Source organism: Rhinolophus ferrumequinum, chromosome 5 (assembly GCF_004115265.2).
Source record: "Rhinolophus ferrumequinum isolate MPI-CBG mRhiFer1 chromosome 5, mRhiFer1_v1.p, whole genome shotgun sequence".
NCBI lineage: Eukaryota > Metazoa > Chordata > Mammalia > Chiroptera > Rhinolophidae > Rhinolophus > Rhinolophus ferrumequinum.
Window position 1 is genome coordinate 45374842 of NC_046288.1, and position 23836 is coordinate 45398677.

At 37.0% G+C, this 23836-nt stretch overlaps 1 protein-coding gene across 2 annotated transcripts in view; it reads left to right on the top strand.

The window, feature by feature from the left end:
* Positions 1-273: 273 nt before the first annotated feature.
* Positions 274-23836, top strand: part of GRID2 (glutamate ionotropic receptor delta type subunit 2) — a 1348544-nt gene continuing 1324981 nt past the window's right edge. The window contains exon 1 of one of the 2 annotated variants that reach the window (XM_033106341.1): positions 274-1081. In XM_033106341.1, coding sequence (XP_032962232.1) covers positions 994-1081 — 88 coding nt within the window. In that variant the 5' untranslated portion in view covers positions 274-993. The remainder of the gene's footprint in view (positions 1082-23836) is intronic. The other variant, XM_033106342.1, reaches the window with a different exon arrangement.

The following is a 23836-nucleotide window of genomic DNA, read 5'->3' on the forward strand; positions in this document are numbered from 1 at the left end:
GGTTATTAGAGAGAAGCTCTTCCTCTCTCGGTTTCCCCCTCTCTCCGCCTGACAGCACCGCTCTCTCGCGGGCTCGCTCGTTCTCCTAGGTGATCCATTTCTAGGCAACGTGGGGCTTGTGCTGAAGCTGCCAAGCTCGCTCCTTTCTCGCTTCCTGCATCCCGCCAGGCCAACCGCTCCAAAAGCATCCTGCAGCCCGCGGCGGCTTCTCTCCTCCCGCCCGGCCCGGCTGCTCGCGCCCGGCGCACTCCCCCGCCACACCGCGCCCGAGCGAACCAGCTCCCCGGGCCCGCCTCGCCGAGCTCCGCTCCCGCCTCGCGCAGAAGGGGAATTTTCTCTGCATTACTATCTGCATTACCTTGAAGTTCACTTTCTCTACCCTTCTTGGAGAGGGCTTTTTTCCCCTCCCTGCTGGAATCTGGCTGCTCCGCTTGGAATCGCCTAATCTTTCCTTTCCACTTAGATTTTATTTTGGCAGCGAAGACAAGTGATTCTGTGAGGGCCGTTAGGGCGGGGGGTGGGGTGGGGAGCTTTTTGATTGGGGGGGAGGGGAACATCCGGCGTGGGGGGGTGGGTAGGGTCTGTTGGAAGTTGCGGCGGAGCTGGGACCCAAGACCCGCGGCCCCGGCGCAGAGATGGGGATGGTCTGAGCTCCAGACTCTCCCCCTGCCCGAGTGCAACCAAGGCTGGATACATTTTTTAAAAAGCCAAACTGCAAACAACTCTGGCGATGCCAAAATTCCCTTCCAAGTGACACTGCTTTGCGAAGGAGGTTTCCTCAGGCTGGGTTCTTTCTCTTATTCGCTCTGCCTTCCTCAGCGACGATTAAAGGCTTTGCTCTGGCAGTAGGAATTTAGAGGGGGGGAAAAAAGGAAAAGAAAAAGCTGCGTTAAACTCTGCTGTGATCTCAAACTCTTTGGACTGTTTCTTTTAAAAAAAAAAAAAACATCTTGAAAGAAAATCCACCCTACAAGAAAATCAGCATAGGAGGAGATGGAAGTTTACCCCTTGCTCTTGGTTTTGTCCGTCGGGTGGTTTCGAACCTGGGACTCGGCGAATGCGGATTCGATCATTCACATCGGTAAGTCAGGGCAGGTGTGCCCGTGGATACTTTTGCCGTTTCGGGTCGCAGGCGTTTCCCCCTTTGCTTGCCCCTCTCCGCCCTCTGTGTGGCTCGCTGGCAGTGGCCGCGGCTCGGTGCCCCTTCCCGCTACCCTTCCCTCACACTTGTTCAGTTTTCTGGCAGGATGTGGATGTTGCTCGATCCTTGACTTGAGTACTGTTTGGCGGTGAATAGTGGAGTGTGGGCTGCACGCGTGGGGGGTCTCGAGTTTGCCTCAGGGTGCGTGTGTACCAGAGAGGGCGGGGGTTCTAAGTGTGCGGGGAAAGGAAGTTTAATGGTCTCAACCTTCCCTATTCTTTCCCAGATGTGCATTTGGTCTATTTTTTAAAATTATCTTTGGGCGAATAGAGGGGGTGTCACCTGTGAGGTGAAAAGAACTGAGGTGGGAGGTTGGGCGGGGGGAGCTCCCTTCAAATCGAACAGGTGGTTTTGCAACGTGAGCGGGCTGCGTTCGTTGCAGCGGTGTGCGGTGGTGACCGCGTGCTGGATGCGCCCCCAGCCTCCGGCATCTCTTGGCTTTGCGGTACTCGCGCAGAGTCGCCGCGGCCGCGGTGAGAGGGGCTGGCGGAGGCGGAGCGGAGGACTGGGAGCTGCGCGCCCAGCTGCCTCGCATTCGCTCCCCGGGCCTGGCGCGGCCGCGAGACTGGCCCCGAGGCGCTCCGGCAGCGCCGGGAGCGAACGCGCGCAGGCCGCCCTGCTGGGCCGCCTCGCAGACAGCTGCCTCGCTGTCCACTCTGACTTGCCACGCAAGACCGAGAGCAGAGGCGCTGGGGCTACGGCCAGGGAACCAGACTCCAGAAAGGACAGCGGAGCCGGCTGGGAGATGCTCGTGGCCCCACCTATTGGCAACCAGACGGGCCGGGACTGGCCGCGGCGGGCGGGGGCGGGCGGGGGCTGCGCGTCGTTATCATGCACGGCGCTCTCAGCTCCAGGCTCCAACTCTTCTCACTTGCTAATCCGAGAGAGCGGAGCGGAGAAGAGCTCTTGCAGCTTTTTCTGCGTTAATGCGACGATTTCCTTTTCGGAATTCGCGTTCGCGGGCCAGCAAGGTTCGTTTACTGGGCTGAAGAGAGGCCCCTCTGGGGGAATTTTTCTGGGCACAGGACTTTTATCTGTCCACACGGCGTGATGTTCTGCAAATTGAGGCGACAGATGGGTCGCAGCATCTCCCCTTTCCGTCCCCCTGCTCCTCCCCCGTGCAACACACACACACACGCGCGCGCGCGCGCGCGCGCGCACACACACACACACACACACACACACACACACGAGACCCTGAAAGTCGAACCTGCTGCAGGTGGCGGCTGTGCCTGCCCAATCGAGGGGCTTCTATCTGGTTTGCGCTCCCATAGCAGCCAGCCCCTCAGCTCCAGGGGGCTCCCTCCCTTGGTCTCGGCGGCTGTCTTTGTAAACATGTCTGCCATTCTCTATCATTTATATCAATAGAACCATATGTCTCTGTGCAAGGGGTAATGAGGTCAGGATTCAGAAAACCTTGCATTTATGCATTAAGTAAATTGAGCACTAGATAACTTGCCTGCTAGTTTTCGTTTTGCCTGGGGGCTAACAGTGCCTGTGGGTTCTGAACTTTTCAGGGAGAAATTATGGTCTTACGGAGGGGTTCAGTAATGTTCTCATGGAGTTCAGAAATGAACTGTTATTCCCTGAAAGAAATGGCATACATTTGTGTCCAGTGTGAATGCCTGGAGAAGGAATGCAGATATGTATTGTATCTTTACAGTCATGATTAGGGGTTTCTGCCTTATGCTCTTCATCACTCAGGAGGGAAGGCCTGTGGATGAGTGCTTATTTTATTGCTTATTCTGTGGTCTACACAATAAATACATTATTTGCAAACAGCTACAGCTCTTGCTATCCTTTACTAGATGCATACTATTTTGCAATGCAGTCTGGGCATTTGTTTCAAAATAGAACACAACTGTTGTATTTTTTCCTTTACATTCTGTTGTCTGTCACTGTGACATGGCTTAGTTATTTATAACCAGACCAAAAAAAAAAGTAACTGTGCACAAATTACAGATTTCTTTAGAAAGCTGGTTGTATGCATTAACTGTATATATACTACTGAAAGAAATCATTACTTCTCAGACATTCACTTAGACTTGAATGCAATTAATACATGAGACGAGGATTAGCTTCTTTTATAGATTACCTAATAATGCCATAAAGCTAGCAAATTGATGATTGTTTCAAATGCTATCTTTTATAATATACCAAAAAGTGTTATTTCCTAAATAAAAAAAAAAGGATGACCAAGACTAATTTGTGTGAACTTCAGCTATTAAAAGCCCATATTAAAATTTTAAATTACCAGTTGATATTCATTGGATCAGTTTACTTGCTTGGTTGAATAAGAAAAGAGAATCAATCATCTTTAGGAGGTGATTGCCTTCATTTAATATTTAATGTGAGAAATACGTTTATGGTAAATGTATTATTTCAGGACTAAAGGGATGAAAGTGATGAAACAGGAGGGAAAGTGAACATTTCAACTCTAGAGATATAAGGAGATATGCAGAAATGAAAGGTTTTCACAGCCTTATGTGGTGTGTTCAAGCAGAAAACTGCAATATGTAGTTTAGGCAAGCTGGAAAGATAAAAAGACACTGCTGTAATAGGTTCTTTAAATATTGAATCCTTTTGATATTGAACCAAATTATATGTATGAAAACTCTCTGCATCCTTCTTTCTTTCTCATTGCTTTTGCTATTCATGCAGGTAGTTTAATAAAGTCAATTACATATTTTAAACTCTAATATATTTTATTAAACCCCTTAGTTCACTACACTGATGAGATGTATTATAATGGTTAAACTCTAATGATTGAAATGAAAATGTATTTATTTTAGTCAAAAATGCATAATATTGTAATTACTTTGAGTTTCTGTTAAATCATATTTTTAAAAATATTTGATAATTATATACCCTATATACATACACACACAAACACAGTTTTTAGAAATGAATTGACTCCATTGTGATCTTCTTCCCTCCCCCCCCAAGAAAGGTCTTTTGACATATAAAAACTATGCAATTTTGAATTATGCTTCTACTTTAAGCCTGTGCATTGATTGAGTAATTTCATCAGACCCACATTACTTGATTGCTTAGAAGTTTTCTAATGATCTGCATGCTGTAGGAAGAACCAAAAAGTCGTGAGTGGAATGGCAATGATAGTGTGTTTTATGAGGCTATTCAAAAGTCGCTCTGATTTATGTAGCTAGAAAGCTCCAAAGTCTTTGAGATTAGCCACGCTGAGTGCTGTTTTCTTCATACATCAGTCGTCCCACACTCTTCACTCCCTTAACACAACAGGAGTTTCAAGCACTGGTTTAATTAAGCAGGGATTAGGTGGCTTTTCCAGTCAAATGCACAGTTTGTGTTTTGCTTCATATCTAATATGGAGGATCTCATGTTTTAGCAGTTTAATGTATGCTCATTTATTTATCTGGTTCCTGTGCTCACAGAACTGATTGAAGTGAGCTATCCTCACTTATATCTCTACAAGGAAACACTCAAACTGAGTACTTATTCATATATTACGAAAATCACTAGCATGTTTTTGTTAGTATCATAGTAAAATACCTTATGCCAGCAGGGAAGAGAAACTAAGCATTTATTCATGTTTTTCTCATAAGCAATTGATAGTTTATCCTCCAAGAAGATAATGATCAACTATGACATTTGAGAAGCTTAAGATAATTCAGAGTTTTCATCATGAGAAAGTTCAAATTAAAGTGCAAAATTGCTGGGTGAATAAAATATATCACCACATTTAAAACAATAGTAGATGGTAGATTTAAAGCATCAGTTTTTATTACTTCTGCACTGAGGACTACTTTATCAAATACAGAATGTAAAAGCATTGCCAGAAGATGCACTGTGTCTTCTACCAAAATGTTTCTTTTTCAACTCGTTACATGATTTCACATTGTTTAATTATAACCCCCAGGAGACATCAAGGGCTCTTTGCATTGTATAAGATATCTCAGTGATTCAAGTTGTCCTTGTATTATTTACAGCGGTTTTTTGCTCCCTAAGTTATGGCTAACATACTGTGTAAATTTAGAAGGTATTAAGAAGTAGCTTCTGAATTTAAAATAAGGGTATTCTTTACTTTTCGTCTTTTCTGTATCATTAATACAGTTAGTTGAAGCACAATTCAGGTGTGCATTAACTTAGACAATGCTATTAATCAATGATATCAACTATGACGTGACTAATAAGTCATTACAATAAGGACCTTTGCTTTCTACTCCAAGTGAAATGTACGCCCAATAAATACCTTCTGTAAATTTTAATTTAAATACGAATAAAAGTGAAGGCAATTAATTTTTGATTTATCCAACAATAGAAACCAGTTGAGATTGGTAAGAGTAATGGAAGATGCATTACATTTAATTCTAATCTCTAAGGCTAAGTTTATCATACTGTAGTTGTATTGCAAAGGGATATCGTAAGTTTAAAACCACACTTTTTAATGCAGATTTTTGTGTGTGTGTGTGTCTCATTTGCACATATTCTTTTAGTGTAAAAAAGTAAGTTATTTGGCACTGCTATTGGATTTTTATGATGTTTCAGGTTATTGACGGCATATCAGTGAGTAGCAATACTTAGTTTTACTACAAATATAATGTTTATTAGAAAATACATTTATAGCCTATAAAGGTATCTTTGCCATTAGGTGTCACTGCATTCTGAGCTGTTCTTTTGTAGTCCTACTTGAAAATCACATGGGATTTTAAAAAAAAATTGTCAGAAAAAAATGCCATTTAGTGGGGTTTGTGAGGCTATAAGATATAGGTGGTTTTAACTTTCAAACCAGAAAGGGAAATACTATCCCTGTCTCTTATTCTAGTAAGAATTTAGTTTTAGGACATATCAACACCCTCTTCTCTAGACAGATTAGATTGCTGCACCTAGTGATGTAAATTTTTCACGTATTTAAAATATAACAGAAATATGTTCTTAAACTAATACTTAGGCTCTATGGAAAAATCTAAGACACCAAGAAGGACATAAATAAACCTAACAGTGCTGCCATAAACAGACATTAGTGCATAGAGTTTGTTAAGCAGTTTCTTAACTGCAGCAGTTCTGCTTACCTATGGAAGAGGTGGGGTAGAAAACTGACCGAAGTTTGCAACATGAAGCACTCATACACAGAGCTATGACAAAAACATATACATGGGCAGAAATACAAGTATTTTTAAAAATAATGTCAATCATTGAATTTTGTGAATGGTCATTTGTGTTTTCAGATAATTTTGGCATGGTAAATATTAGTTTCATGTGTTGTATCAATCTCCATATGTATACCACCACCACCACCACTGCTACCACCATTGGGTTTGTATGGCAATGTAAAACCAGTGCCTAGTATCATTTAGTAATTTTTCTGTTTGCTGTGTTTTTTTAAAGAGGCCAAATCTTACTTCAACTACATCCCGTTATAAGACTAATGGAGGATGAAACTTAGCCAACTTTAATCTGATAAATTAGTTTTAACATCGGCAAAAATCACCTAATTAGAAAATGCAATACTAGGTTAAATGAATGAACAGTTTTTCATATTATGTTAGACCTTGCCCTGTGCCGATATTAATTAATAAACTGTTGGAATAATGTATTATTAAAAACTGAGAATAAAATCAACTAACCAGGTGGATGTCTAAAGGATAAGGGAAAAAATACTAACATGATTCTGGGATTGACTAGTAAGAGGATGTCTGTGGATTCAGGTAATTTAAACTGTGAATTTTGGTATTTGAATAGGGGTACAAATCCCACAGAAATATGAAAAACGGGAATGTTAAGACACAGTAAAACTTGTTTTTGATTAGGAGTTAGAAGGTTTGGGGCTAAGTACTAGTTATATCAACAGCTAATTGAGCAACATTGGGAAGTTATTTATTCAGTCCTCATTTTTATCAATCCTAAAACAAGAGTTAAACTAATGTTTATTTCAGCTCTAAAATTATACATAACTAAAATGAAGACAAATTCTTATATGTGAGGAATTGGGAGAAGAGATACAGTCAAGTGTAGTTCATATAACTATACTTAATAGTTAGGTTTAGAGTGAATTTAAAAAAAAACATTAGGGGAAATAAATGGAGAATACAACCTTAATCACTCAATTTAAGGACTCCTTAAAACGCATTTTTTTTTTTTGTATGAACAAGAATTATGCATAATGTGTTTGTTCATCAGGTATTCTAGGTAGCTTCAGTAGTTGATTGAAAGAGCTGGATTTTTGTTGTTGCTTCAGTTTTGTCTAGCATTAATACTAAGGTGTTCCTTACAGTGCTACTCTCTTATAGTATGCCAAAATACTAGTACTCCTTAAAGCTGACTGGAGAAATGAGTAATTTTATGTACTAATCATCAAGGACTACAGCAGCTTTTAGAATTTACCAACTGGAAGCACACCAGGAATATTAGCATATGTTTGGTATCACTCAAAAATGTAGAGCTAAAAAGAAATATCCAGTGTTTCTTCCGTGTTCTTTACAGTTCTGGATTCCTGCTTCAGGTATTGTGGCTTTTACCTAACTGTTGTGCACCTAGTGGTTATCAATGAGAAACGGAGACTGGGTTGACCTACTGAAAGCCTCCTTAAGTGAGTAGAGGGAAGCGCAAGAGGCAATGTGCGCAAGAACCTAATGCCTGTATGTGTTAAAAATTTTAAATCACTCTATAGTCAAGTTCCTTATTAACAGACATTTTTACTCACGATAAAATTTCAAGTAATTAGTAGTATTAAAATAATAAATCTTATCCTTTTTTCTTCATTCCCTGATAATTCAAAGGACTACTTACAACATAATCTTATTTCATGGCTCTGAGTATGTGATTGTTCCTAAGAAACTTTAAATAAGGTGTTTGCTTCATTATCAAAATCATTATAATTCTAGAAGTTAATATTCCTGAAACTACAGGGTTAGTGGGCATTACTACCAATATACAGTATGTGGGAAGGGTTAAGAGAAGGGTTTTCTTTCATTCTACAAACATTTATTCTGAACCCCTTCTCAACAAAGTTTTGTTTTTAGGCCCTGGAATTAAAATGTTGAACAAGTTAGCTCTTTTTGTATTTAAGGAGCTTACATTCTCATTGGGTAGGCAACCAGACAAATTAGAAAATATATGTCAGGGAGTGATAAATACGATGAAGATAAAAGGTGAATGAAGTTTGTTATTTTGGACAGAGTGGTCTGGTAATAGCTCTCTGAAGAGATGATCGTTGGCGCAGAGACTTTACTGAAAGAAAGGAAGTGAACCAAGTGGCTATCTGATGAAAAACGAAGACATAGCAAAGGCAGTGGCCATGAGACAACACGCTAAGTGTCTGAGTGGGTTGAGTCTCGCGGGCAAGGTGTCTGTGACTCAGGGAGCTGGAAGTAGATGTGTGGAGCTGAAGACGAAGTAGACATGCTTTATTTACAGGCTTCCTGGGCACAGGTTTCTCCCTCCTGCACACAACTGGGCATTCTCAGGTTACAACCCGCAGCCACTAGAAGCAGCCCACAGCAGCCACCCGTCTCCTCATAAAATGACCGGACCCCTTTTATACCCCACCAAGACAAAAGTGGCTCACAGCCAAGGTGCTGAGATAAAAGTATTTACAGTAACATCTTCAGGATGGATGAAGCCTGCACAACATTCCATCTTATCGGACCGGCAGGCCGCTTGTCAGGGTCACCAGCTGGCCGGGGTGGGGAGGAAGCCTGACCGGCCCCATCTTCCCTACATGAAGAAATCTGCTTTACTTGTTAAAGGAATATCTTGAAAGTCAATGTGGCTGTAGTGTAGGGAACAAAGCAGGAAGTGGAAGGAAACAAGGTCTGAGAGGCAAATAGGAAGATCCTAGAGGGACTTTTAGGTCATGGTAAGGTATTTAGATCTTCTGGGTATACAGGAAACCCGATGGAGGGTTGAGATCAAATGTGTAATGTGAAATGGTTTGTATTTTAAAAAGGTGAACTTCTTTGTGGATTGGACCAAGTCGGTAGGTGAACTAGATGAGTAGTTGTCAGATTGTAGATATATTTAAAGACAGAAGAAACAATATTTTCTGATTGGTTATTCAGCTGGGAGAAATCCTGGGGAAGTAAAGAGGTTTCCAGGGTATAGTTCCTGAGCCAAGAGGGTGAAATGTGCTATTATTAACTAAAATTGGGAACATGGGCAATGGGCAAATTTAGATAAGTAACAAAATTTGAATTTATTAAATTTGATATTCCTCTTAGACATCAAACTTGAGAATTTAAGTTGGCAGTTAATTACATGAGTCAGAAATTTAGGGGGCAGTTAGAGATTCAAGCTGTACATTTGTAATGTACATCATTGTAGACTTGTTCTTTAAAGTGATGGGCTGGGGTCGCTCATTTAGGGAATAACTGTGTATAGAGAAGAGCTCCAAGGTTATATATACCATGGGACATTCCAAAATGTAGAGGTCAGGGAGAAGGAGAGGCTCTAGGAAAACAAAGATAAGTGACCTGTGAGTTAGAAAGAAAACCAGGGTGTGTGTTGTTCTGGAAGCCAAGTGAGGAAAGTATTTCAAGGAAGAAATGAGAAACCTTGTCAAATTCTGTGAATGAAAACTGAGACTTGACTACTGGGTTTGGAAATGCTCAGGACAAAGATGGCTTTGACAAAGGAGCTTTCAGTGATAAAATATGTTTTTATAGAGGAGAAAACACTGGAAATGACAAAGAACACCTAAAAATATAACTCACCGACCACTGGGTGATTGGGAAGGATTCAAAAATGTAATGGGACTTGAGGAACTCTGAGTTTTGCTGTAAGTGAGAACAAGGGAGTAATGGGTGGGAATACGAGGTAAAGGGAGGATTTTGTTTTTAAAGTGGAAGTTGGAATATATATGGCAATTTTTAAAAAGTTCAATGATAAGAACATTTTCAGAAAGAGGATTTAAAACAAAATACAGGTATCCCTTTTCATTAAACTTATTTGATTCTTCAGTTTGGACAGCAAGAGTTTGTGTAGCACTGTTTTTGTTTGTTTTTGTTTTGTAATCTTGGATCAAGAATATAGGCCAATGCTAGTGGAATTAACCAGAGAAGCTTAGATGTCCTCTCTGAAACAGACTCTATTAGTTTTGCCTTTTTGCTTCATTTAGTTTCCCAGATTAGCATTCACATTTAGATAAAAGTTTCTTACCTGGAATTACAAGTGGATTATACCTTAAGAAGTTTTGCTATACCACTATAATAGAATCAATATGTAGTCTAATGTACTAATTTTAAGAAAATACGCTATTCATATATACTTGTAGTGGTATTAAAATAGCATAAAATCCTCCTTTTGCAATAGACACATCTTAATTGATGATGGGTTTTCTCTAAGTAAATTCTATTATGCATTTGATTTACTTAAAAAATCATTTTGGAACAATTAAAAACAAAACAAAACAAAACAGTTATTCCACAAGGCAATGCCACATAGAAATTAAATAGATGAGAGAAATTCATATGATATTGATTTTCAGTGACACATTTCAATATTTCCTTTTATGGAACTTTCATTTCTATGTGTGCTATAGCATAGCTGACAGATCTTTAGTCATAGGTGAAAATTAGGAAAGGAAATGTTCTACACTGTCTAATCTCAGAATTCAGCCTTCTGAAAATGAATCTTAGTTCTTTTATTTGTCTCCTATTAATACACACATAAGTTATGTATATTACATTGATTTTGCAGCTGAAATAAGATTTGTATTAAAATAAGAATGCCAGTAGTGGGTGAGTTATATTTTTCAGTGTTCTTTGTCATTTCCAGTGTTTTCTCCTCTATAAAAACATTTTGTCATATGAAACAATGTAATATGAATGTCACATGGTTGTTTCTGCTTGGTTAATTTATTAATTGATATGTAAACATGGAATGCATGAACAGTGAGGGGTAGGAGTTCTATAAATTTGGGCATAACAATGACTGATTGAAGAAAAAGCAGGCTGTGTTATGGCTGGAGCCTAGGAACATAATTAATGGATACATAACATCAAAAAAATATTTTAAACTTCTTATTTCATAACTTCCTGGGTGGTGAAATGTAATTATTTGGAGAAAGTGCCAAGGAGATTTAAATCTAAATTTAAGTTAGAATGGGCACCTAAATGGTGAAGTGCATAGTTTATTTCACCTTGACACCATTACAACGCTATATACTACACAGGCAGCACAGTTCAGATTGGCTTATTATCTTAAAAACCAAAGGCCAGGTAATATATTAGGAGAGAAAATGGGACAAGAAAGTTAGTACTATTGTTCTGTTGCATATAGTTTAAGGTTAATTAAAATCTAGATGGCGGATTTTTCCTTCTGGATAATCTCCACAATCTCACAATAGACAAAATTGTGTTAGTGGTATGGTGACAGTTACTATCTTGATCTTCTGAGTCCTGATTTCTTCTTTGCTAATTCTATAATTTATGATAACAGGAAACAAGTGAATTTTCTTTTTAGAAATGCCATCCATTCTCAGCATAGCCCAAAAGAAGCAGAGCCTTTGTGAAGATCATTATACATTTCTTCTTAATAGAATTGTTTAAAAAAATGTTAACACCTCACTAGTATGGGTGGTAGTTCACGTTCAAACTTGAGAAGGATTACGCTTCTGATCCCTGGTAGTGCAGTCAAGTTGGATTTTGGACATTTTCGATAATTCATTATTTTCAAGCGAAGAAATCATGATCTGCATAGTTATATTTCATTTGCAGAAAATATACTTTTAAGGAGACATGAAAACCATAACATGCGATAGTTTTTTGATTCAATAAATACTTACTGAGCACCTATTATATACTCTGTTGAATCCAAAAAGTACATACGTAAGACATGCTTTCCATCCTCTAAGTATTTTTAGGCTTATCTGCCTTCTGAGATAATATTGTAATATCAGGCAGCAGAAGATAGAGCAATTCAGGACTCACAGTTCAGTGGCTGTGCTGGACTATGACAAAGGAGATTGTTAATTCAATAAATGCCATCTTTATGATGTCCTAAAGGTGCCATAAAGCAAACATATATTTCAGAAAAGACATATATAAACTTATAGAAGGTCTTCATTTATAGTAGAAATCCTTTTACTCAGATTTCTGATGGTGAATCATTCACCTTGTACCTATAGGCTACAAAAAACAATACAGTCATGACATACTCAGAGCTAAGTGAACGTCTCTTCCATTTGCCTCTTTTCATTTTTTTTTTCTATAGTAGATGCCAGTAGTTATGCTGTAAGGTCCAGTAAAGGAGGAGGAAGCTTTAAGACAATAGGCCATGATCATTAAATGGCCAGTCCTGTAATTAATAAAAGTAATGAGATCCTTCCTAAATTTAATGACACATATCTGACCATTTTACTAAGCATGGTTTCTTGAGTATGGAGAAATCAAGTTATATTTTCTTTGTTTTCCCTCTCTTGAATTTATTAGTATACTACCATATCATATTACTAATTTGTATTTTTTCTATGCGTATAGAAGAACAATGAAAATGACAATTTTATACTGTTGCAAGCAAAAGGGGAAAATTATCTCACAGAACAAATAAATTTAGTTACCTTTACAGGTGGAAAAAGTATTATTGGGAAAACATATTTATACCCACTTTTAATTATGCAGTTATAATTGTGAAAAGAACATCCATTGACAATTGAAAATAACAGATAGTTCAAAAACTAACTGGCTAATACTTTTCTTTTTCTTTACAGAGTTCTTGTTGTGGTTGATAAACAGTTAATAAATAGCAAAACGGGCTGCTGCTATTTTTTTTCTTTTTCTTGTCTACCCTTCAGTGGCAATGCTAATGAGCAGTGAAATGGCCAAAAGCAAGGAAAAAAGAGCAAAGGGTTTTAGATAATCCATAAACCAGAAAATCAGCCCCTGAATGCTCATATGAACATGTTTGCTGAGAAGAAATGGTTTTATTTTCTCAAAATATTACCCAGATAGTGAAGGCAGAACTTCCTCTTGGCTGCTGAATTTGTAAGAGGATTGAACTTAACAGGCCACCAAAGAGGAGGAATGCTCTGAGGCAAGCTGGGAGTGGAAGGAAGAATATTAGTATTGGGGAAAGAGTGCCCTTTATGGTTAATGTTGCTGACAGCCAGGACCCCGGTGATGAACTCAGTTTCAATGTGTAATGTCTATGGTGACTTTCAAAAGAAAACATGGATTTCAGCTATACTTTTTAAACACTTTACATAATTATGTACATACTGTGTTGGATTGACATTGCTGTCAATATATATTATTTATTGAGCATCTACATTGCATATTCCCAGTTGGCTTCTAGCTGATGCATTATTATAGACCATAAGGACTAATTTGATTATTTCACTTTAAAAAAGAAACTATGAAGCACATGACAATGATACATGCAAAAGACTGGTTAGTGGTTAATTTGGGGGAAGAGAAGTGAGAAGGGAAAGTGATGTTTCATTACGGAGAGATACAATGTTTCAATATTATTATGTCTTATTTATTAAGCTGAGTGGTTGCTACACAAGTGTTGATATGTATAAACTTTTATAATTGATTTGTAAGTAATGGTACGCCTGCTGTTGGCTCTACTTACTGTGAAATCTACTTACTGGGAAATCTACTGGGTCAGTTTAGTTCCACTTTGGTTAGGGATTGAGGTTTGCCTTTTAGACCCCAACCATCACATAGGGTGATTCAGGCCCCAGCCCTCTTTGGAGGGGAGGTAAGTGCTGACAATATGCCAATATCATTAAATGGCAAATCAGAGAACATTGAGATGTCTATGTTTTAGCATCTTGCTCTCTGTGATGGATTCAACAAGCAAGTCACTTTCTCTACCCTTTAGTACGTTATCTTTGAATCTTTGTTTCCCTCTTAGTATGGCAGGGAGTGCCCTTAAGTGTTCAGGTGAAAGAGGAGAGGGGAAGGAATGTACAGAGAGAATAACCAGGTCAGTGCCATGAGAGGAAGTTTAGAATATGCCTTGTTTTTAATATTTCATAATACATATATAAAAAGATAATGTGTAATACTTTTGTCATTGATATTATGCTACTATTAATAAGTTCTGTATCACCCTTGGGTAAGAAAGTATGAACAATTTTTTTATTAAGTAACCTTAGAAATTCTCGTAAGAGAATTATTTTTTTTTTTTGATCTTACATAGATGTTATGTGCTTGTGGTAATTAAAAAGGAAGCTAATCCACCTATTTGATCTTTTGATATTTTAATATTGTCTTTCACTGTAAATACAAACTGAGATATTATACTGTGCAATGATAAACAAATAAAGAATTTCTTGCAGCCAATTGAGCTTCATCATTTGGCCCTTGATTGAATTTCCATTTTAACCCATATAAATATGGAATAATTCATTTTAATCCATATAAGTCAGAAGGAATGAGAAGGAAAAAAATGTCCACAAAACAACCATAAAGGCAGAGAAGAAGTGATTTCCCCCCTGCCCCACAACTTTATTGAGGTATAATCGACACGTAACATTGTGTAAGTTTAAGGTATACAACATAATAATTTGATATATTTACATATTGTAAAATGACTGCAATGGTAGCATTAACTAACACCTCCATCCTATCACTCACAAATTAAATTTTTGTGTGTGTGATGAGAACAATTTAAGATCTACTCTCTTAGCAACTTTCAAGTATATAATATAATACTATTGACTATAATCACTATGCTGTGTTAGACTTCCAGAACTGTTATTCTTATAACTTAAAGTTTGTATCCTTTGATTAATCCCCACATTTCTTCCACGCCCCAGCCCCTTGTAACTATTATTCTACTCCATTTCTTTGAGATTAACTTTTTAAAATTGCACATATAGGTGATATCATACAGTATTTGTCTCTTCTCTTTCTGACTTATTTCACTCAGCATACTGCCCTCAGGGTTTACCCAAGTTGTCACAAAGGACAGGATTTCCTTCTTTCTCATGGCAAAATAATATTTCATTATAATTACACCTATGTCTATATTTATATCTACATCATCTATATCTATATCTATATCTATATCTATATCTATATCTATATCTATATCTATATCTATATCTCAATCACATTTCTTTATCCATTCATTCTTTGATAGACACTTAGGTTGTTTTCATATCTTGACTGTGAATAATGCTGCGATGGACATGGGAGTACAGATATCTTTTCAAGATCCTGATTTCAATTCATTTGTATAAATCACCAGAAGTCAATTGCTGGGTCATATTGTAGTTCTATTTTTAGTTTTTTGAGAAACCTCCATACTGTTTGCCATAATGGTGGCACCAATTTACATTTCCGTCAACAGTGCATGAGGATTCCCTTTTCTCCACACTCTTGCCAGCACTTATCTCTTGTCTTTTGGATATTAGCCATTCTAACAGGTGTGAGGTGGTAAGTCTTTGTGATTTTGATTTGCATTTCCCTGATGATTAGTGGTGGTGAACACCTTTTCATGGACCTATTGGACATTATTGAATGTCTTCTTTGGAAAACTGTTCAGTTCCTCTGCCCATTTTATTTTTATTTATTTTTTGGCTATTGTGTGGTATGAGAGTTTTACGTATTCTGAATATTAACCATTATCAGATAGATGACTTGCAGATACTTTCTCCCACTTCATAGGTTGCCTTTTCATTTTGTGGATTGGTTCTTTTGCTGTGCATATGCTTTTTTAGTTTGATGTATTCCTAGTTGTTTATTTTTGCTTTTGTTGTTTGTGCTTTTGGTGCGATATACAGAAAATCACTGCCAAAACCAGTGTCACGGATCTTAATCCCTAAATTTTCTTCTAGAAGTTTCATGATTTCAGATCTGATGTTTAAGTCTTTAATGCATTTTGAGTTAACTTTTGTGACTGGTGTAAGATAGGGATCTACTTTCATTTTTCTGCGTGTGGTTATCCAGTTTTTCCAACACCTTTTATCAAAGGGACAATTCTTTCCCCATTGAGTATTCTTGGCTCCCTTGTCAAATATTACTTGACTGTATATGTTGAGGTTTTGTTCTGGACTCTCAGTTCTGTTATGTTGATCTATATCTACTAGTACCATACCAGTTTGATTGCTATAGCTTTGTAGTATAGTTTGAAACCAGGACATATGATGCCTCTGGCTTTATTCTTGTTTCTCAGAATTGCTTTGATTATTTGGGATCTTTTAGAGCTCCTTACAAATTTTAGGATTTTTTTTCTATTTCTGTGAAAAATGCTATTGGAATCTTGATGGGGATAGCATTGGATCTATGGATGTCTTTGGGTAATGTGGACATTTTAACAATATTAATTCTTCTGATCCATAAACATGAAATATCTTTCCATTTATTTGTTTCTTCAATTTCATTTATTGAAGTCTTGTAGTTTTCAGTATACAGAACTTTCACCTTCTTGGTTAAATTTATTTCTAAGTATTTTACTGATTTTAATGCCCTTGTGAATGGGATTGTTTTCTTTTTCAGATATATTGTTGTAGTGTATAGAAACACAAGTGGTTTCCGTACATTGATTTTTGTATTCTGCAGCTTTAGTGAATTTCTTTATTAGTTCTAGCAATTTTTTTCTTTTTTTTTTGGCAGAGTCTTTAGGATTTTTCATATAGAAGATCATATCATCTGCAAAGACAATTTTACTTCTTCCTTTGCTACTTGGATGACTTTTAGTTGTTTTTCATGCCTGATTGCTCTGGCTAGTACTTCCAGTACTATGTTGAATAGGAATAGTGAGAGTGGGCACCCTTGTCTTGTTTTTGATCTTAAAGGAAGCTTTTCAGCCTTTCACCATTAAGTATAATGTTGGCTGTGGGTTTGTAATATATGACCTTTTGTTGTGTTGAGATACGGATATGTTCCTTCTATACCCGATTTGTTGAGGTTTTTTATCATGAAATTTTGTTGTATTTTGTCAAATGTTTTCTTTAGAAGAGGCTATTTTAGACTCTTGGATCTACCAGGTCTTTTGCCTCAGGATTAGCAGGAGAGATGACAAGCTATTAAGTCCATGAAGCCGTGAAAGTACCCAGAAGCTGCCCCTTTGGAAAATGTATATGTTTCATTTTTGGTGCTGTTCAGGTTGTACTTCTCGGCTTCTTTGCCTCGACAAAGCACAGAAGAAATAACACCAACAAGACCCATGTTGAGGAACCCAGAGACAACATTTTATTTCTTTTTGAATTCCAAGGACCATCACAGTCTTGGCAGACAGTAGACAGTTATGAAATATTACATCGGTTGTTATACACCCGTACCTGCTTTTAAAGCCTTGGTTATCTCATTTTTACTTTGGGCAATAATACCTCCCATCTTGGCTGGGTCATTTTTGTGTATGAAAAGCCATTATGTATATAAATATGCTTATTGAATATTAAAATATGTTGTGAATATAAGAGATGAAATATTGGAATACTGCCTCTGTGTTGCTAAATTTCAAGAATGCCCAAATTAACCTTTAGGGATTACCCTGTTTCCCTGAAAATAAGACCTAGCCAGACAATCAGCTGTAATACGTCTTTTGGAGCAAAAATTAATATAAGACCCGGTCTTATATAAGACCCGTTCTTGTATAATAGTAAAATAAGACTGGGTCTCATATTAATTTTAGCTCCAAAAGACGCATTAAAGCTGATTGTCCGGCTAGGTCTTATTTTTGGGGAAACACAGTTGAAAGCTGTTATCAAAATGTCATCTATTCTTTAGTAAGTTATTAACATATTAAGTTATAACTAGCTCCTTGACCTCCAAAAAAACTCATGAGACTTAACTATTTTCATTTTGAATTAAAAAAAAAAAAATGTGGTGTGTATAAATTATCCTATTTTATAAATCGACTCTCATGGAAAAATGAAGTTTACCACTGTCAGGAGAAAACAATATCTGAAAGGGACACATTGTGGCCAAAGCCATGGAGTTATGGAAATTTCTGGCAAAAGAAGGAAATGGCAAGTAATTCCATTTGGAAAAAAGATGAGTTTCAATGGGGGGTATGACAAGAGAAGAGGCAAGAAGTTAAGAAGATCCCTATGAGATCTCCGTGTGCGCTCCGGTCGGTGGAGCGTGCACCTGGCGGAGAGCCGGTCGGCCAAGCGAGCACACGGCAAACTGCCGTTCAGCGGAGCGCGCACACAACGGACTTCTGTAAATAATTTAGGCTAAGAGATGCCCAGCTTTGTGTTATAAAATATTTATAGTGGCAGTGTTATATGGAGACCAGTTAGAAGACCTTGGCAGTACTCCAGGTGTGTGTTGGTAAAGGGCTGTGCCAAGCATAACAAATGGGAATGGAGAGGAGAATTGGCTTAGGAGAGAGGCTAAGAAGCTTGCATCCATCGAGTTGGTCCTGCTTTAGAAGTGCGAGCAATAGAACAAAGTCTAACATTATTCTCAAGTACTACCTTGAGTGACTCAGTAGATGAGGATTTTAATCACCACTATAGGAAACCCAGAAAGAAAGGAGCCATTGTGAGAGGGGAGAAACTGAGTTTGGTTTGAACTCAAAATTATTTTGGCTTGACAGTAAAGTATTATATCCCAGACAACAGCTTCCCAATAATCCTCTTCCTGCCTCATATGAGTATGGAGAAAAGAAAGGCCATTCTCCATAGCAGTCAATCCTATTTTAATCTAATAATTGAAACAGTGTTTTTCTGGTCATTGTTTCCTAATAGTTTCTTAGATTCAGTGCTAATAGTATCATTTTCTATTTAAAATATGAAACATTTGAAATATTTTTGAACTACTTCGAGTCAGAAAATAGTAATTCTATAATGGCAAGAATTTTATGATTTTGAGTTCCTGTATGTACTTATTTATCAGTTTGAATGATTAATTATAAATAATATTTCTGACCTTTTAAAGTATGTATCTTCATTTTCATGTCTTAATATGAGTATACATTTTTAAATTAAAGTCTGGGCCTAATATTAAGAGACTAGTGCTGTTAATTTATTTGATATCTATTTCCAATCAAAACAATTTTAAAAGGGCATGATCTTTGACAGAATCTTAGGTTACCAACAGTAAAATTAAAATGGGATAATTTTAACTTTTGCGCATGATTGCTTTTCTAGTTTTATATGACAAGTAGAATCCCCTTGTGTAAATTAATAAAATTACATGGAAAGATAGAAGTATTTCCATATAATTTTGTGTTCTTTAGATATACATTATCTGCAAACAATTAGCTGAAGTGATGGAAAATTGTGCTCCTAGGATATTAGAAGCAAAGCCTGAAATGGAACACAGGTCCCATTTAGAACATACTAAAGGAATCTTGGGACTGCAGGCCATATTTTTTCAGTGTCTTAGGAGACGCTACTTCATAGTTAAGGATCTGTATTCCCAGGTGAGGTAGTTTGCAACCACTGATTCAGAAGAAGGTGAACGCGGAGGCAGTATGTCTGCATGTGTATAAAGAAAGACCCTGAGTGAACTGAGGAGTGGAATGGACTAAATCCAGATAAGCCAGTGTGGGTTTTTTTGCCTCTATGTGTCTTTTTTAGAGTCTAGTTTTCCAGTCTTTTTTTATGATGCATACTGCCAATCCTTAATCCAATAAAATAAAATAATAAATAAAAAATTATGTATGATATTATCAGAACTTAATTTTGCCGTCTCGCTCCTTTTAGTTCTTACTAAATTCATCTATTGTCAGAGAGCCAAGGATGGGTAATTGAGTGCTCCAGTGGGGAGCATCTATCTCTGTCTTGCTCTCAGGCTCTCAGTTGTAGAGTAGATTAAGAAATAAGAAATTTAGAGTCAGCGAAGGATAACCTGAGCGAGTTGAGTCTGTCAAAAATTGTGATGGCTGGTAATTTTTTTGTTTCTTTAACAAGTCAGAGTGGCATACAGTACCAAAAATAGAAGCCCTGGATTTGGTGTTGGAGTTATATATTCAAATTTTGGCTCCGTTGCTTTGCCACTCCATAGCAGTGAAGTCTTTAGATAAATAATGAAACTTCGAAAGTCTCTAATTTACCTGCTCCTGCTTCCTCGTCACCTCATCTGTAACAGTAATGAAATTTAAAATATGGATCTGTGGACTATGCAGATAGTTAGCATTCATACTTCAGGAGATTGCACTTGTAATTTAAATATACTTCCAATTAGGGCCATGGGTCTGACCTGTGCATTAGAAAGTGGATGCCACACCTGAGATCAGATAGGGCTCCCTGTTTATCTTACGTTCCTGAAACATTAAGATTTGCAGCTATGGCTTTTTACAAACCTGTAAATCAAAGTTGAAAATCTTTATTAAAGTAACTGGATTTAATGTTAACGACTTCTTTAAAGACATTTCACTCTAAATTTATATGAAATAGATGGCTAAAATGTTATTTGTTATCACTGATACTGACATTTAGCTATGCGTTTGTGGCCACACCCTTTGAATTGAAATAGGCTGATCTTCTAATTTATTATCCCAACCAGGACTTGTTTGAGAGTGAAAATGGCAGTATTCACATTTCTACATGGATGAAAGGAACACACTAGAGCTGACTGGAGGCAAACAAGGCCAAGGCAGCACTCTGATTTCAACGCCCTATCTGCTGGTGTGTGATTAGCTTGCAGTTTGGCCCAGCCTCAAAGCTCCCCTGGGTGGGATTCTCTTTCACTAGGCAGTGATTCTGACTTAGCATTAGGTTCTTCCTTCCTTTATCTAGGTCTTTATGTTGATTAAAGAAATAGACCTAGGTTTTTGTTTTTGTTTTATTTTTAATGGTGTAGAGCTCTTTTCTTCACAGGCAGCAGAAAAGAGGGAAACTAGCTCAGTTATAGGTTCTCTTTGTTCAGGGAAGCATATGGAACTGATTTTTTTTTTTAATTAGAAATTAGTTATCTGTAATCGTTGCCTTTATTCTTTATCATCCATTCTCTCTCTCTGCTATTTGACTGCCACTCCTAGCAGAACTCATTGGATATTGGCAATTGCATCAATTTGCACCTAACCTCAGATGCTGTATCTCTGGAACTAAAGAAGGGACGTGTATTCTCACATGGAGTGCATTGTTCTAAGAAATACAGCATTTACAACAAAGATTTAAATTTAGTTTATTTTTGCATCCTAAACGGAGACATCATCAAATAAACAAGTTTTGACAATTTTGCATTTTTTATGTAAAGTAACGAATACTCCAAGTAAGAGGAGGATAGCCTTAACAGTTAAAGTTTCAAAGATTCATATTTAAAAACAATTTTTTTTTCTTATAGGGGATGATCAGAAAATATTGTTTTGTGATTTTGAATTAATCATACTATAACTACTGTTATCTAATTGATTCACCCTCTATAAGCTTCTCTTTCAGAAGTGTGCCCTTCTTCACTTCAGTGTAAAAGTCATTGGATTCTATTAAACTCCCTTTCCTTTTTTTCTGTTCCAAAGTCTGGTTTAGCTCAAGAAATGATCAGGTGATGCCCTGCATTGGCCTCTGACCCTCATGATCTTGCTCTTCCCTTGATAATCTAGTTCATGTAAACCTTAGCTCCTTTGCTTTCCTTCTGGCACCTCGGTTATTTCTTTATTTTCCAAATGTGGAACTGGATTTGCGAGAATCCTCCTCTCACTGTGCTCCAAAGCAGCACAGTGAGCTTCTTCCTTTATTCATCTGTGGTGATTTTCAGATCTGTGGTGATTTTTGGACTTGGGCAGACCATGTTCTTTAGGTTATCTTCCCTGTAGAAATGAAGTCGTTTAGAGACTTTCACAGATGGGAGGAATATTAGAGATTGCCTATAGTCTAGAGTCCTCCTGTTGGTGATGAGCAAATAGAGAGATTAAGTGGCTTGAATGCTGCATAGTTAGGAATTTTGAATAGTCTATTAAGTATAATTTTTACCAAAGAAAAGTAACTATATTCACATCATCAAAGAAGTATTAATGTGGGGTATTGGCCAGGAGATAGAAGTAGCCCAATTATGTAGAATTGTATAACTGTTTTCATTAAGATAGGGTTGGTCCATTTTACCTGTGCTCTACTGTATTGCTAGAGAGTACTGTAATTCCTTTGAAGCCTGCTATATAATGTTACAGGTTGTTGGAGGACTATTCCCACAAACTGCTAGTGGCAGTTAGTACATATACCATCTTCTAGGACTTCTCCAAAAATTTAGAGCCCAGCAGAATCTACCCAGATCCAAACCCTGTTCCTAAAGTATTCAGACTAAACACTTTACTCTTTCTTTGTCATCCTCTCTTCTTCCTATCCCTTCCTTCTCCCTCAAAACTCAGGTTGGGACTCTTCTAAGATTTACTAGTTAATTTTGTCTCTATCAAAACATGTCGCAATGCATGTATTTTAATTGCTTTAGAATATGCCATTTTACCCTGTTTTTATCACTTTTGGACAATACATTTCAATGTTTTCATATGTAAAATGTAGATATACCCACCTATCTTGAAGTAAAAAATGAATAGTAAATTGAATAAATAAAACATGTTAGAAAACAAGAAAACAGTGACTGGCACAGAATGAGTTTTCAATAAATGTTAGTTTGCTTTCCCCTTTTCCCCGCCCTCCCTCAAAACTTAAAAAAATGTAGAAGAATTTTATTTAAACAATTGCACATTTTATTTCTGTTTGTTTTGTTAATATTTGCCAAATATCTTTAGGCTAGAGTTAATTGATTTTTGTAATTATGTCAAGTGAAGAGGAAAACTGTCTATGAAAATATGGGTTATTTGTATTCTCATTTTCAAACTCAAACAGAGATTTTCTATTTATTTAACATGACAGAAAACACCTCAAGCAATTTTAGTTTTTTTCCATCCCCTTTCTTTTTCGCTTCAGAACTTTCATAGAAGAGATGTTTTTCTAGTTACTTTTCTAAGCTCATAATCTTTCCGCTGCTTGGATCCATTTTGAGATAACTGTTCTTTAAGTCATCTTTCAAATTCACCCAACTTTATACTTTTTATATTTTTAAAGTCTCATCTCTTCCAGTTGTATTCTGATTTTTTATATTCATACTATAATAATCAAGTACTTATCTTCTATTTAAAAAAAATAATCATTGGCTCCTCTTCTAAACCTTTTAATATTTACTGTACTGAAATATTAATTTTTCATGTCCCATGTTTATGTAAAAAAATTCTATGGGGAATAATTGTGTTTTGATGAGAAAAGAAAGAGAGAAAAGTCACAGTGATTTTGGTAAGGTTTGAATTCTCTTGGCAGTTTTGCATGTTGGTACTGATTCACTAATTGTTCTTTTCTTCAGTTAAACTTCACTTGTCTTCTGGAATTGAGCTATTAATGTGATTTTAATTGATAGAGCTTGCTTATAGGCTTATAGGTTTATAACTGATTAAAGGTCAGTAAATTATTTAGGCATTTGTAGCCAAATCAGCACAATTTGTATAGAACCATGAATGTAAAGTGTACAATTTAACTTTAATTTAAAGGTACTTTAAAGTAAAAGGACTTTCATTGTATTGTACATTGAGAATTACCATTATTCAAAATAAAATACAGCCGAAGTATTTCTGTAGTGTATAAAGGGATCATTGAATTGGTTTGCTCACCTTAATACCCAGAGGTTACTATAGGAGATATACTATGATGAGAATGATATATAACTTATTATTCATAATCGTTTATAGGAACTAATACATTGATTAAGTACTTACAATATACCCATCATTATTACAAACCCTTTATAGCTATTATCTCATTACATT